This window comes from Micropterus salmoides, unplaced genomic scaffold, assembly GCF_014851395.1.
Source record: "Micropterus salmoides isolate LMB-PRFRI ecotype aquatic unplaced genomic scaffold, ASM1485139v1 Ms_hic_scaffold_19, whole genome shotgun sequence".
Classification (NCBI taxonomy): domain Eukaryota; kingdom Metazoa; phylum Chordata; class Actinopteri; order Centrarchiformes; family Centrarchidae; genus Micropterus; species Micropterus salmoides.
This window is the reverse complement of record NW_024041039.1, coordinates 9,938,737-9,955,123: the sequence shown is the minus strand read 5'-3', so window position 1 is coordinate 9,955,123 and position 16,387 is coordinate 9,938,737. Positions and strand designations below refer to the sequence as shown.

Below are 16,387 nucleotides of genomic sequence, written 5' to 3'. Positions count from 1 at the left end.
TCTCTACATCAAGTAAAATACACTCACAATTAACCAGGAATGATCTTACATGAAGTTCTTACTTCCCCCAGTAGTTGTTTATGTCTTCAATGCACTGCATATTGTGAACACTAGTGCACTGAAAACTTTTGGTTATTTTTCAAATATGCTTCATATGCACATAAATATGGAGGGAAATCACAAACATTTTGCAAGAGACATTCTGACTGTCTATTATGTCAATTTGATTGCAGTATGTAATACACTTTTTGTTCATGGGTAGTAACTGTTATTTCCTAATTGCTTATGTCTCAAATTGGCCATTTTTCCCCACAAACCTTTCTTCTGTGAACAGGACAGTGATATTTTAAAATGTACTTTTTTCCAATGAGAAAACGGCCAAATTTATGTCTTTTTGTTCACATAAAGTCAGAAAAAACAACATATGAATCCAAATGAACACATGTACTTATACTAAAGTAATACAAAAATGACTACAAAATATTTAGAAATTAGTAGTTTTTTTTCGAGATTTATGATACAGTAATGATATTGTATATGTATGATATTTATATACAGTAAATCACACTAAGCTAGTAAGGAGAAAGCGGCTTAGAATAGCTTTGTCGCAGAGGTTCAGGGCAATTACAAGGCTAAAAACTATGTGGAGCTGTTTGAGACTCTGATGAAGAACTATGGCACAATAGGCTGTAGGATGCGGCTGGGCGCGCTTCGGACGGTCAGTGATTGCTCCCTCTTGCTGGATATATTATATCATAATTTATATTCGGGCATGGGGAGTGTCAAGTAAGCTCAAATCAAAAGCCTCAAGTCCAAATGAAGTCACAAGTCATTGCAGTTCAAGTCAAAGTCTTCTTTGATTTTGTCAAGTCGAGCTAAAGTCATAATTTTTGTGACTCGAGTCTGACACCTCTCATAATGAGAAAGTGATGGGAGACATCTGTTGACATTTGGGGGCTGATTCGTGAAGGTGATTTACAGTATAATCCTAAATCTTGAAAATTACTCACTTCTAGATCTTTTGTAGTCATTTTTCTATTACTTTAGTATTACTAAATACATGTTCATTTGGATTCATATGTTGTTTTTTTCAGACTTTATGTGAAAGTAAAATAACAAATTCAGCTGTTTTCTCATTGGAAATAGGTATGTTCAAAATATCACTGTACTGGTCAAAAAAGTAAAGTTTGTGGGGAATAACTGCCATTATCTATATTTTTAATGCATAAGCAATTAGGAAATAATACTTACTACCCAGGAGCAAAACAAAACAACAAAAAACTGTTACACGATGTTGAGCAAAGAATGTAAGTGACTATTGGGATTCTGACTTCTAATGTACTTTGGAGATATCGCCTTAATACTTTACCTGCTTAGAGAGTTTGTATGAATTTTAGATTATGTCAGTTTTTAGATTACATTAATTAATTTTTTAAATATAAATTATTTAGAGTTGTGTTTCACATTTTATTTGGATTCACCAATACTGATACTCACCTAATTATAAATTGCAGATTTTCAGGTGACACAAAACGATGACAATTTTGAGCATTTCAAACAATACTTTTTGTCACCTGATAGCTTAGAATGAATTCTAAAAGCTTGTTGTTTTGCTGTTGTTTTTATCTTTGCTCAAAAAATGACTCGGGGCCTACTTAAATTATATCATTGCTTCTATTATATTATAGTTTTTAAAATGTAAGGGTTGTAAGGAAACCTTCTGCAGAGGTGTCTGAGCAACATCTCATGCTCCCAGCATTTTCTTGACCATGTAACCAGGCATGCTGTAAAGGAAAAGAGCCAGCATGGCCAGCAGCAGGAGAGCAGTGACAATCTTGATGGCCAGCCACTTGTACTGGTTGCAGACCAGGTTTTTTATGGCTTTGAAGGGAGTGAGGAACCACAGAAGGCTGGTGTCTGGGCGGCTGGAAGGACAGAAACAGACTTTAAGCATTATGGACCATTCTACTGTTGCTCTCTTTTTAAGCTAAATTAAAAATTTGTAAAAATGTAAATATAGCTGACTTTACTGAAATAAGGACAAAGAAAAAGGCAAGACAAAGAAACAATTTACAGTATTTTGAGAACATAAAGATTTTTATAGATATATATACTTAAAGAAGAAAATGTGAAGAAATAGCAACTTACCATGTAAAGAAAGAAGATCCTAGGTATAAGTCCAGAACTTGGATGAAGTAAATACGTACAAATGTCTGTCCTCATTTCGGGAAATTGTTTATTGTGGTTATTATTTATTATGTTATTTTATAATTTATGTTTATGCTTGTTTTATGTTTGCTTGAGAATTCACGTATTTTGTTTATGGCTGATTTATCTTTTTGTTTATTCATGTATTTATTGTAATTGTATTTATCACAGTATTTATTTTGTTATTTCTGGCCTGTTTCGCATTAGGCCACTTTTTGGACTTCTTGACTTTTTTAGTCAAGCTGGACTTACATGACTGAACAACACGTATGCTTGCATTAGTGTGTCTGTGGTTTACAGCGAGGGTGAAAGGTAGCCAAGCCATAGAGTAAACTGAACAGTAGATCAAGAGTGGTCAGTAATAAAAGTGTGGACAGTGGGGTTGATAACAGAACATCCTTCATACTTGGGTTTCTCAAGTGGCTCTGGTTCGTTGCGTCCTTCACCAACAGGGCTTTTCTCTGCTTCCTCTCCTGTCAGAAGGTGCAGCTCTGCTTCCACTTTACCCTAAAACGACAACAAAACAATTCCAGTCACAAGGAGGTTTTAAGCTATTGTTCAACTACTAATACATTCAGCCAATATTTTATTTTTAGTCTCTGTAGTCATAGCCAACATTATGGGTTACTTTTTACATTGACCTACCGTGAGTTCAAACTCGTCCTCTTCATTTCTGGCCACAAATGGCCACCACCCTTTGATCCTCTTCTGTTTGAAGATAGAGACCATGGGCATCTCGCCTTCATTTGTCACCATCTCAATGGTGCACTGCTTGGCAGTCTTCGCGCCACGTGGGAAACGGTTCAGGTCCAACTCGATTGCACCTATAAAGACATGGTATTTAACTCACTCAGTTAAATGCAAAAAAGGTTCGTTGGCATGGAGGAATAAGTAGCTAATAAACAGATCCATCTCTTTACAGAAAAGGTGTAAAATGTACCAAAAAATATATATCCAATTTGGTGGAAAACATCATCCAGTCTTCATAAGTGGTATTTGGTAAACAAAGCTCTCAAGTTACCACATAACCGACATCTGTTTTAATTCTGTGGCATTAACAGTGATTCATGAAGCCAGCAGTTATTATAAATGATTGTCCACTGCACCTAAGAAGTCATCTGCAGAGAAATGATCAGCGTCCCACACTTGCAGGTTAAGACGAGCTGGGATCTTGTATTCAGTCTCATCCCAGGCAAACATGGACTCTTTTTTTGAGATGACGATCTTCTCTTCAGCCATGAGGTAGTCGAAGGGGTAGACGAAGCGCCAGTTGAAGTTGCCCTCCCCAGTGATGGAGTGATAATGGACATCTGTGTCCTGCTTGTCCTCCTGTTGCCCTTTCAACCAGCTGTTAAAGAAAAAGGTGTAGGATAGAGTCACAGTCTTGAACGAAGCAAGCTTTGTTTTTAAGTATTGGGAGTTTTATTCCAAATAATTTTGTGTTACCATGTATTATGAATTTGCCTTTGTCTAGTTGTGCCCAAAAATGTAAAGACAGCGATAAACTAGCAAAAAAAACAAAAACATCACAAACATATGGCTTTTAATTACCCTCGCACAAATATGTCACTCGATTTCTCGCCAGTGAAGATATCATCGTCCTCCAGAACAACCTCATCTGTGTTCCAGATAATCACCCTCAGTTCAAACCTGAACATGAACAAAAAGTACAAGATATATGAAAACTCATCAATAATGATAGGAACCTTAACATTAATTTAGATAAAAGCTCAAGCAGCACTCCTCTGAGTGTAGGACTTTATCAGCACAGTTTGGCCGCAAATATACAAACTGACAGGTTTGACTAGACAACCTACTTCTTTGGTTTCCTTGGCGAAATGTCAAGGGCAGGGCCAGGTGCAGTCATATCCTTAGGGAACATATCCACCCACATCTCAATTCTCCCCTAAAACCAAATGAACACAAGCAGATAAGATCTTAAATGATGTAAACCAAACTTTATAATGTAAAGAGTCTTGATTAAAAGGTGTAGTTGGTTGGAGTAGAGCCAGCATGAGTACACTGAATGACATACTTGTTCAATTCCTGGTTTATCAGGGTGGAGAAGTGGTCTGGTTTCCACGTGTTCTGGGACAAGCTTGCAGCCGACACGTGGGATTTGCTCCCAGTGCTTCAACACGGTCAGAGCCAGATGTTCATCCGTCTGCTTCTTCAAACCTGACAAACATTGTCAAATAATCCATGTGGTTTGATACTAATTTGAAGTCACACTTTTGTATTTTTTAACATTTAGCCAATTTCCTGCTCTTTACTTGTTTCATGGTAGGTAATTTGTTTATTTCAGTGGGAGACACAAAAGAGCGTATGAGAGAAATGAACCTTTACCATTTTCATCCTCTATCTCAGTGGGTGCCATGAAGACACGGTTCTCCACCTTCACTCTTCCTGCGGGGCCATAGTGAGGCCCATCCAGTTTGCCGTCCTTACACAACTTAGCCAGGATTTGTGTGGGTTTCATTGGGTCCCGCCACACATTGTAACCATGGCTACAGAAAACAGCAGAAGCAGTTACAGTTGCATGACAAACAATGTAATATGAATCTATGACAACCCTACAATATGTAATAAAAACATACCTTGATTATAGAAAATATGTGTAACATGTATTTATGGTTTAACATGTAGAAGACTTATAACCATTAGTATTTAAAACTTAATTTCATGTACTGTTCTGTGACTAATGCTACCTGAGTCATGATTCTTTAACTATCCTGTATCAAGTAATTTACCACTATTTTTACATAATCTACCCACACACTGCCGCAGGGACTTCAGTCTTTGATTCTTACATGGCGTAGTTACTTGTAATACCACATGTGGCTCTGTGTTTGCTGTAGAAACGGTTCTCAAGGTCAATTTTGGTTTCTCCAATCAGATCGTCGGTTCCCACCAGGTCCCAGTCATAAATTGACACCGTGAGTGTGGAATCCATTGGGAATGTGGCCTCCACGTCAAAGGATCTGATAAGATGAGAAATACAGCATTTGTCAGGTTCTCGTGAATATTTAAAACAATCGTAATATAGTAATAACTTTGTCAGACCATATAAATAACAATACTTTTATCAAAAACAAAGCTTTTCTACTTACTTGCCAAACAAAGGGTTCAGCTGTTTTGAGATGTAGTTCTCTTTGTCTTTGATCTCTGTCTTCCCCAGTCTGATTGCGATGTATGGATCAGCTTTCCCATTAATGTCAGCTGGATGCAGATCAGTTGCCTATCAAAAATGATAATAATGATAATGATAATAATGATGATAATTTCAGAATGAAAAGGATAATCTAAGCATCTCCTGAGATATCTACAGTAGTATTCTCATTAAAATGCAGTAAAGTGCAGAACACATAGCCTACCCTGATAACATAGATGCGGACAAGGACATTAATGGGATCATTGTGAGGAATGTTCTGAAACATTCCCATGTTGGAGTCAAAGCCCACTTCTCTGGACATGTCGTCCGACACTTTGTACATGCACAGTGAGCCCTAAAGGGGCACAGTTAAACAAAAGAATGGTTATATTGCAGAAAATATAGGGGAAATACATGTTACCTAAAAATTGTTACGCAACATGTAAAGCATTCTTTTCTGTCTGCAACTGTCCTATGTTAGCTAAACAAAAAGAGTAATCTATGACGAGGTTGTTTCAATAAATGACAAATGTTTATAGAGACTTATAAATAAAAATGCAACGAAAGAGAACTATATCTATATATCTATCTATATATATAGAGAGAACTTAATCCTATTCTATGTAATGTACACATTCTGTTCTCACTTTGAATTTTCCAACAATTCTGTCCTCATCCATCACGTTTTGGTCATCATCATCACCACCTTTTCCCCTGAAAAGGTTAAAACTGTGAAGCCAGTCCTCAAAGTTGTCAAATTCACTCTCCAGTTCCTTTGGGTAAACCTTTTAAGAGAACATAAAAATTATTATAACATAAATTCGGTTTTGAACAGGGCATTTTCTCCAGGTTACACTTTAACCTGTCCCACCATGTCACGTACACCTAGTATATATACATGCGCGTGCGCACACACACACACACACACACAAAACAGGTTGAATGTGAATTGCTTTCAGCATCCGATACCTTGAGCTCATCCAGCTTTGGCTTTTTCTTCTCGAATGGATCGACTCCCGGCTTCTTCTTTTCCTTCTTTCCCTTTCCTCTCTTGGTGCCTTTCACAGGAGAGTCATCAGGTTTGATATCTGAGTACAGGTTAGTGGTGAGGACAGAGCAAAGAGGAGGAGTGGGGAGAGGGTTGGAGGAGCAGAGCACTCGAGACATGAATTTCACATGAAAGTTGCCAAAGCCAACTGTTACTGCAAACAACAAGCATTCCATTGAACTGTGTACTATTGAAGTTCACAGTTCAGTGGGGATACTTGGTGGTGGGACAGGATCCTCCAGACAGGCCGCTGTGTAGTCTCTGTAAAGCTCAATAAGACAAGCTCACAACTTGACTGGTACTTGCCATTATCATGCACAGTCAAGTCATGCCAGAGTATATGTATATTACATTTGCATGCATAATACATTTGGTCACATTATAAATAGTGGATTATGTGCAGCCTGGTTGATAAACACAGAACAAAACATATTTCAAATGTATTTTATATGTTCAATCGTGATCAAATTGCATTTTGATAAACTATCATTTTTCACTGACAACTTTCATGGCAAGCATACTGCTAATATGCACATATGGAAGAGAAAAAGCAAGTGTCCCACGTATAAAAAAAGATGAACATGCATAACAATAAGTGAGTACTTTCTTTGTTTTATGACCTTACTTTGTTCCACCACATTAAGACAGGGAGAATTTGTAGCTACTACTTGGTTTAGAGCTGTCACAGAGGTACACTAAAGCATGCTGGGTAATATACAACTTTTAAATTGAAGACAAACAAAACACTGGTCTTGTTTGCTGTTTCATCTTGTTTTACCGCTGCCATCTGTAACGCCCATGTCATCTTTGTCCTCTGAATCTGAAAGAGCAGCTTCTTGAGCCTTGAGAGCCTGTAGGAGGAGAAGGTCATTTCTCAACCAAATTTATCAAGACCAAAACAAGATCCAGTCTCCCCAAGATACTTAGGTTAACATCTGAGTTGACTCAAGACTCAAAATGGCTGTTTTCCTGTTACTCACCTCCATCAAAGTTTCAATGGAGGCGAAATATTTGGACCACCAGTCCAACATACTCTCGTCGAGTTCCTCCTCTTCAACCTCATCACCCTTCTTCCTCTTCCTCTTTTTACCCTTCCCATCCTTATCATCGTCCTTTTTTTCAAGATGCATTAAACATGTTGTCAGTAAAGCTTTCTTGCTACAACATAAAATTTTTCAACTTTAATTAAATAAGCTAGCATAGTAAATGCATAACACTTTGCTTACCTCAACTTTGACCACAGCATCAGAGCACTAGGGAGAAAGCCAAAATTGCATGATGTCGACTAATGTGACATTTTTTGTACAATTAATAAACAGTCATCATGATCATTACCTGATTTGTTGTTTACTCTGTATTTGTTACCTTGCTTGTATACAAGAGCTGTTTATTTTAACTATGTACTTTGTTCTGAATTATTATTTAAACAGGGTCTAATTTATATATATATGTACTTTGTATGAAGTTTACATTCAAAAAATTAAACTTACAGAGTCCAGTTTGACCACAGTGTCCATCTTCTTAAAACCAGGCTCAGGTTCCATGTTGACAACAATAATTTCCTCTGAAAGGTAAACACATGGAAATGCTTTTATCTATATAATTCATGAGAACCATGTTATTGTACGCATACTGTACTTCATCTTTTCAATTTAGATAATTGTATGTTGTTCCTAAGTAAGAATAATGTTAAGGATGCACTACAGTGTAATATGACTCCAGGTTTAGTTTATACCTGTGGTAGTCCAGTTGTTGGCCTGCTTGTCTGTTGGCCTGTAGATGAACTTCCGCAGGGTGGTGACAGCATTGGAGCCAACCAGAGTGTAGCGTCCAAAAGCCCTGCAGTCCACCACGCGGATGTTCAGTGGCGGGTGAAGCAACTCATTCTCTGGCAAATCCTGACACACAAAATCCGGAATAAGTTTGATTGACAAGAATAATTGACTAGGGGAGAAAACATTCATGAAAACATGATGATTCAGGTGATATTAAAAGTAAATATTAATAGAGTGATTTTAATGCTAAATTACCACTTCAAACCACTTGACAAGGGTGCTGAAGTTGGGGTTTTTCTTGTAGTTGGAGATTAGGGAAGACTGTATTCCCTTTCCGGCACATTCGATGTCCACACGAGGCCGATCCACCTGGGCCAGATTCACCCTCTTCAAGTCCCTCAAGCCCCAAAACAAAACCTGAGGGATAGGGAGGTTCAGTCATTTAGTAGTTGTTTTACTTTCCTTTTTATAACTCAAATACCTTTGTTGTTGCTGTTAATAATTAAATCCCAGTGGTCAAGTTAAACAAAATGTCTTCACCTCAATCCTGTACTTGCTGAGCACTGGTCTGATCCCCAGTGGTACAGGCAGGATTGGGCCGCGGTCCATATCTGTTGGACCGTCTATGGGTGGCAGGTCAGCTTTCCCATTGGGGCCAATCTAACAGACAACACAAGAAAGCTTTACGACAACTTTGGTCTTGTAAACAGTACTCTCACAACTAGATGTGTCTGACAGACTAACCTGCAGAAGTTCAAAGGCTGCCAGCATTTCTCCAGCGGTGCAGTTCCCACGGTAGATCTGATAGTATTCCAGCTGTGGAGGGAAGCGTGGGGGACCATAGTGCTCGTCCGCCATCTTGACCACAGGCTTGGCAAATGTTCTGCCCATGAAGTCAGCTTTACCCTGGAAGCATAACGGTAAATTTAATCTTAAATATACACACCACAAAACATGAATTTTGGTTTGAATATTTCAAATAATGGTCTTTTTAGCCGACTATATCCAATCCACCTGTGCTCATGTTACAATGACTTTATTTTTTTAATTAAAAAAAAAAGGTAATTAAACAAGGTTGCTTATGAAGAAATCCTTAATAATCAGCAGCAAGAAACATGGCTTGAGATGCACATGTTTCTATGCAGATTACATAAAAAAGCAATAGAGATAAAAGAGCTCAAAAGACAAAAATGACAAATGCAACATATGTAAAATAACCAGTGAACTGCAAAACAGACCATTCATTGAAATCATCACTTAAAATATAATATTAAATCTCTCTTGCAGTTAGTGGTTAAAAAGAGTCCAAATTTTCTGTTGTACATACAAAAAAACACAAACATTTTACTTAAAGGAATGCAACAGGTATAAGTTGTTCAAGGAGGGGTCCATCTATCATTGTGGACATATCTTATTCCTCTTGCATGCCTTTTAATACAATGTACTATGCACACATTACAGTGCTTCTACAGTATATCAAGCCATCAGAATCCACACTCTACTTATCCAAATGGTCATCCAAAACAATGGTGTTATAGCCAGGAGCAAATATAGAATTGTAAGTCAGCAAAAGCATTTTTTCAAATATGATTCATATCAAGTTGCTATTGACACAAACTAAAGTGCCAAATCTCAAAAGCCCTTAAAATCCACAACCGTTTTAGTAATAGTAAAAGACATTATCGAGGGCATATCAGACTCATTAAGTGGCGTGCTTAATATTACATTTCAAGTGTAAGACAGGCAGGCTCTTAAATTATCTGGGCGGTATGGATGGAGGATTGCTATCTGGAAATTCAAGCTGTGTGAAAGCAGACTGTTTGCTCACATGAATACAAATGGAAACATAGAGGCGTCTCTATTTCAAAACAACCCTTACCACTGTGTCTTGATCATAGAGTTCAATGACAATAATAGGTGGGTCATCTCTGAGTTCGTAGGCCTCTCCAAATAATTCCACATTCTCAAAGACCAGCAGCTGGTCCCACGTTGGGCACAGAGTCTCAGCCAACACCTGGAAAGAAAACAAACCATTTGATAAAGATGCGGGATCGGCTAAACAATTACTCATATCTTTGCCTGATAGCTGACTTCCTAAAAAGCCTTTCGAGTGTGCTCACCTCAGTGACCTGGCTTTGTGTTGAGAAGAAAACTCTTGCAAAGGGATCAGACAGACCTGTGCTATCGGCGGCAAACAGGCTGCGAGCTTGGTACATGTGGACCCTCAGCTGGAACATCTGTTTCACTGTGGCCAGATAAGATGAAGTCCAATTACACTTGATGTGTGCAGTGCATTTACAGACATGCATAAAGGTTGTATTATAATTATATTAATTCTCTAAAACATGTTGGACAAGGTTTTTAAAATATCATAGTTTTGTCAATTGATAAATTAACATATTGTAAAAGAACTTGTCAGTTGTTTTCTAATGGTAAATATCTCACTTTGTTTTAGAATGTGTGTGAAGTTAACATAGAAGAGGTTGATGGTCTTACTCATGTAGGTGAGGCTGATGGGAGGTGAGGACGGCAGACCAGGTCCTCTGGACAACTTATTTTCCTCAAATCCATTGGGCAGGCCGTTCAGGTAGTCTTTGCGCTGTCTAGTCAGACCCAGCCACAGATAAATCTCTATCTTGGACTGGACTGTCCAACCAGCAGGCCCAAAACCTTTCTTACCAGGGATCTTTAGTATATGAAGAAAAAAATAAGTATTATTTAGTCATGGCAAAACAGCATGGTTACAAAAAATGGGAAGGAATTACATTTAAAATACATAGCAGATTAGATTAACTCCATTTTAATCGGTTATCTAGGTGTATTTGGTGTAAACTCACCCTGAGAAAGATTGTCTTGACTTTGCCACAGTCCTTTCCTTTCTCCTCGTCTACACTGGAATAAAGGATGTCTTTGGAAGGAACACGTGCATAAGCAATGCGCTTCCCATTACTTATCATCCATATGAAAACATCAGGAACGCTGTGTTGAGGCTGCAGTAAGAAATGTTGCTCACAATGAAAAAAGCATGTACAACAAACAAAATCCTTTGTATATGGTACAATACATCATATTGTAGATCTTACTTCATCAGCCAGGAAGCGCAGCTTTGTGAGGAAGTTCTGAGCCAGCTTGATTTTATCTCTCACTGTGCTTTTCTTCACCTGGGTCCTCATGGCTTTAGCTTGCTGGCCGATAGTTTCCTAAACCCAGAAACAGTCCAGCCTTTAGCAAGACAGTTCAAATATTAAAAATCATTAAGAAGAAGTAAAACGACATTCTTTCTAGTTGACATACCACTTCTGACATGCACAGCTTCAGTCTCTCCCTGTCAAGTTTGGTTCTGCCAGACAGGTTCTGATCCTTGTTTGCCAGGGAAAGAAACTGACTGAAAGACGTAAAGCTCAGTTAGTGTCAAGGTCAACATGAATCTATTAGACTTAACATTCAAACAGCTAGCTTTTATAATGTGTAGTTTGAGCTTGTGACGACAGACCTGCAGCCCTGGCTGAGGTCCTCAAGGACGCCTCTCAGTCTACGCTCAGGATAGGTCTTCTCTGTCTTGATTATCTCTTGCACATCATTCAGTCCATCCTCCTGTAGCAGCAATAGAATCATTGAACTGCCAATAGACAAATTAATTCTATGTACTTTTTTAAAATTCTACACTCATTGTCCATGACTTACCAGTTTATCTGCAACGTTGTCTATAATGTTGGCATTGTACAGCCTCCTTCTCTGGTCCTGCCACCAACTCTTGATGTAGATACATGGCTTCCTCTCAAAATACGGCAGGTGAAAGTAGTTTCTGAGGATACAAATAAGGAATACATTTCATAAAAATGGAAAAAGAAATCACCTGGCTGGTTAAACTATGATGTTGATTGTGGCGCATTATCCTACAAAATTACATCTAACAAAGTGAAGAGACTTTCAAAAGGCAATGAGAAATGTATCAAAATTCAAAAGACATCTGGGAATTTTTTGTACTGTAATACTGCAAAACAAGAAACAGCTTAGGCATCAAGTTTCTATTTTTAGTAGAATATGTTCATGAATCTCTTTCTCAGCAACAGTTTTTTGTTCTTATTTGCCACTCAGTGATAATATTTTTGCTCTGACCTGTCAGTGATGACAGGTTTCATGGGGGGAGTAGTTGCCACTGAAGTCAGGTCCCCGTCATCATCAATCTCCTCGTCACTGGAGTTGTGGATCAGTTCAGTTTCCTCTTCGTCGCCGTCACCCTTCTTCCCCTTCGTTCTTGGCTGGGCAACGCCATCAATCTCGTTTCCATAGTAACCTGGCACACAGCAACTCTGTTACTAGTCATACCCTTAAATGTGCTGCACCTTCAACTTATGGTGATAAGCATACTTAGTCTCTAAAAATGGCTCGCTTCTATATTAACTAAAGCAACAACATTAATAATGTTAATAACCTATGGTATTTCCTGAAACTTTCTTATGCAACTTTATCAGGTTGGGATTCCTCTTACATAATGCCAGTTTAGCACGTTGAGCAAGGATTTGCATATTTCTCACTAAATTCTGCAAAAGAATTACACTTAAAATGGCTTAAGTGTCCAAAGATTATATTTAAGCCTCAGTATGAGACAGTGAGGGACATTATGAAAAATAGATAATAAGTAATTAATGGCAAATACCTATGGTAACCTCAAAGTTGATGGGCTTATCACCAATCTTTCTGTCAATCATTGTGGCCTCCAGGAAAGACCCAAAGAGGAAAAACTCCTCAACCTTCCCAGTAGCGGTCTGTGAAATAGACAAACAAGTTTCTTTAGTAACACAGTGGTCCTGACAACCATGTACTACAAGCTGTGGAACAGTGAGAATTGAATCCCTGAGGACCATGGAGTTACGGGCCCTCCGTGCTCAATTGAATTTGCTGTGTGACTTACATTGCCCACCAACAAAAAGAAGCCGCATTAATGCAAACAGCATGTTAATAATGCACCAGGTGGGCTAAATAAAGATAATTAATAATTCACAATAACTGCAGCACAATGACCTGTCAGCAGGAGTAACAATTGCTTCATCTGCATGGCTGCCCATCCAAGAAGGGACCCACCTCTGAGATGTTGGGTACTCCCTCCAATTGCACCTCTGTGGAACTGGTAATGTCAGGGGAGGAGGGGTCCAGGAGCTCCACGCCCAGGCTGACGAGCAAACGGGCCCTGAAGGACACTCCCTCTCCGAGCCCTTCGTTTAACTCCTGGTACTCATCCATCAGGGTGTAGGTACGAGTGGAGCCGTACATGTTAACCCAGGCAGGTCCCAGCGTGGGAAGGAAGCCTGAGAGATAAGGAATAAATATAACTTGCATTTGATAATATGCAAATTATGGATGGAATGGAAATACATAACAGATGCTTTTAACAGAACGGAGTAGATCTGACTGCAAGGTCAAAAAACCTGCATGATTGTTATGTACAACTACAAGATGCTCAAATGTATCCCACATCCAAATTAATTATTCTGCAATTAAATGAGGTAACAATCAACCTAAGGATGCTTCCTTGTAGTGTTAAAAGCAACCCCACTTGCTTTTGTCCAGATCGGATGAATGTGTCAGAAATTCAGGAAGGAGGACTTTTAGGAAAAATGTTTAAAAGCAAAAATTATACGTCACCTTTGTCCCCATCATTGGAAATGTTCCGCAGGTCCAGGAAATGAGTTCCTATAGCAACATCATTCACTTTATCTGAGTCGCGGATCTGGATCTTCATGCGTTTGCACAATGGTGGAAACATCTCAGTGAAAACAATTTGCTCGTTCCAGATAGGTTCATAGCAGCTCTTTTGAACAGATGTTTTGCCCTGTAATCACACATTCCAGTCATATGTATATTTGAATCAACTCAGGATTTGTACTGTCAGTGTAATGTATATTTTGACCTGGCTGAGATGAAACAGAGAGCAATGAATGTTTGGTATCCGTACTATAATTTACCTTCTGCCCAGCAAACAGTACTAGGACATAAGGATCAACCAGGTCCTTATTTTCTCCTATGAAGGCCTTTTTGACGTTGGCCATTATGCTGGTGTTCATTCTGGGGAGACCCTCAGCTCTGTAGATCTTCAGGTAATAACGAGCCCACTGTCGCTCTGCAGGCACCCCCTCTGGTAATAAGAGATTGCTGAAACAGAAATGGGACATGATGAAATAAGATAACAAACAAAATGCCAACATCTGAGCTGAAAGAAATATTTTTTGAATATATTTCTGCATCACATTAACATGCTTAAATCCAATGACTGATAAAGCAGTCATTAAGGGTGCAAATGCCATGTTAATAAATTCATCAATGGCTACCAAGTGTCCTTCTCGACAATGTACATTTTTAGACGAAAAAAGAGCCATGCACAGTTACCCCTCTATGTCATCTTCATCTGATTCATTGGCCTTGTGTGGAGTCTTTATGGTGTCTCCTTTGGCCACGACTGCAATATCACACTTTACGTAGCCTTTACAACCCGCTGAGATGTCTTCAGGGTCAGACAACAAAGCCCACTTGTGGTAAAACTGATGATCTGCAACACAAAAGACTGATTAATTAACTGAAACATAACTATCATCAATTCATGATAAAGCAGATTTTCGTTGATTCTTTACCAGGCTGGGAGTAGATTGTGCCAACATCCAGTTTAAAGGATCCAACAAGTGTTCCACTACGCAGAAGATTTTTGGAGTGAATTACCTGAGAATTGGTTCAGGGAAATAAACATTGCAACATTAAGTACATTTCTCTTGTAGCAAACAAGGGCTTATATGACTTGATTTTATGTTACACTGTTATGAATTATTAAACAACTTACTGACAACTTCAGGATTTTGTCAAACATAACATCTGGAGGGACATGAAAGTCGAACACAAAATACTGGACAGAAAAAAAAGTTAGTGAAAATATTGTTAGTATCAACCCTGTTTTTGGATTCATAGTAAGCTCTTTTCGCCAAAACAGAAATGAATATATACAATAAGTTGTAATGATGGACTCACTTCATTGTAGTATGGGCAGTTGGTTGATTCCTTCATTGAAGTGTACTTTTTATCTTCTCCAATCTCAACACAGACCATTGGATCCATGTTCAGTCCCACCAGCTGCCTGGCTTCAATCACGGTCACACTGACCTGAAATTAAATGGTAATTGTAGACAATTGACAGAGTGACTGACTGATGTCTTAACTGACTGATTATGTACCAATAGTGTCAGACTAAAAATTAAGATTAACCATGTCTGTGCAAGTATAGTAATGTCATAAAAATATTCTACGACTGGTCAGTAATTCACCTTTCATTCATCAGCACACTAGAAAAATAAAATAACTGGGCCAATGAAATGATTATAATTTAAGATATCTCTTACTTGGTAATCTACTGGTCTTCCAGAACTGGGTTCCATCTTTATATCTGGCTTTGATCTGTAAGACAGATTCACATGATTAACAAGAGCAGTACAAATGTTTAAAAGGCAGTCATATGCACAACAGAACCATGCTTGCCTCTTATTTGATACATTGGTGGTGACAGCTGTGACTGAGGCCAGTGAGATGGTGTCGGGATCTGGGCCTCCTTCCATGAACATGCCCTGACGATCCAGGTTCTCTGTCTCCAGAATAGCTGGCTCATCTGGAGAGCAAGAAAGCATTGCATACAAAAATTTGTATGAAAAGTACTTAAAAATGGTGACAGTGAAAACTTTCTTGCACCATGGAATGCAAACATTGCTCAAACATTGTGTTATATTATGTGTTTGATTCATCCTGGGATCTTTTTATAAAAGTCAGTGAGCCAGGATTTCCTATCTTAATCCACCTAATCTGTCATCCATCTAAGCTACTGATACCTCCGTTTCTGTCCTCCTTGAGTCCACGGTGCTTACTGCGCTTCATGGTTCAAATCAATTCTTTGTGTGCTCTGTGAAAGAAATTATTAAGTTAAGTTATTTACTATTTCATTAAAGATAGGTTTGTATTTTGATTAAGACAACATTGGTATAGATGGAACTACTTTCAATGAATTAAAAACCAAAGAGGTTTTTATGCACATTAATCTTATTTTCTATGCATGTTGTACAGTCAAAACCCCACTTCTTCTGTCTGAACAGCCACAAAACCTCTTAAGTGTAAAGCCACAGCAGACTAAACCATGACACGTTACTCCAATGTCTTGGAGAAAGAAGGAGG

At 38.5% G+C, this 16,387-nt stretch overlaps 1 protein-coding gene across 1 annotated transcript; it reads right to left on the bottom strand.

The window, feature by feature from the left end:
* Window positions 1-1,727: 1,727 nt before the first annotated feature.
* LOC119910495 (otoferlin-like) lies at window positions 1,728-16,112 on the bottom strand. The gene is made up of 41 exons (XM_038729145.1): window positions 16,048-16,112; window positions 15,704-15,830; window positions 15,568-15,622; window positions 15,200-15,331; window positions 15,015-15,077; window positions 14,812-14,896; window positions 14,570-14,729; window positions 14,149-14,335; window positions 13,829-14,015; window positions 13,268-13,491; window positions 12,843-12,951; window positions 12,302-12,479; window positions 11,867-11,987; window positions 11,676-11,776; window positions 11,477-11,567; window positions 11,266-11,382; window positions 11,020-11,172; window positions 10,679-10,868; window positions 10,303-10,427; window positions 10,062-10,196; window positions 8,927-9,088; window positions 8,723-8,842; window positions 8,438-8,599; window positions 8,143-8,305; window positions 7,898-7,971; window positions 7,634-7,660; window positions 7,388-7,519; window positions 7,186-7,258; window positions 6,329-6,447; window positions 6,007-6,144; window positions 5,583-5,714; window positions 5,319-5,446; window positions 5,019-5,189; window positions 4,555-4,715; window positions 4,244-4,386; window positions 4,026-4,114; window positions 3,760-3,858; window positions 3,315-3,556; window positions 2,854-3,032; window positions 2,615-2,715; window positions 1,728-1,925 (listed from the first exon to the last, which is right to left on the bottom strand). Exons 1-41 carry the CDS (start codon window positions 16,091-16,093, stop codon window positions 1,745-1,747), a joined length of 5,382 nt encoding a protein of 1,793 aa, XP_038585073.1. The 5' UTR covers window positions 16,094-16,112; the 3' UTR covers window positions 1,728-1,744.
* Between the last annotated feature and the right edge of the window lie 275 nt (window positions 16,113-16,387).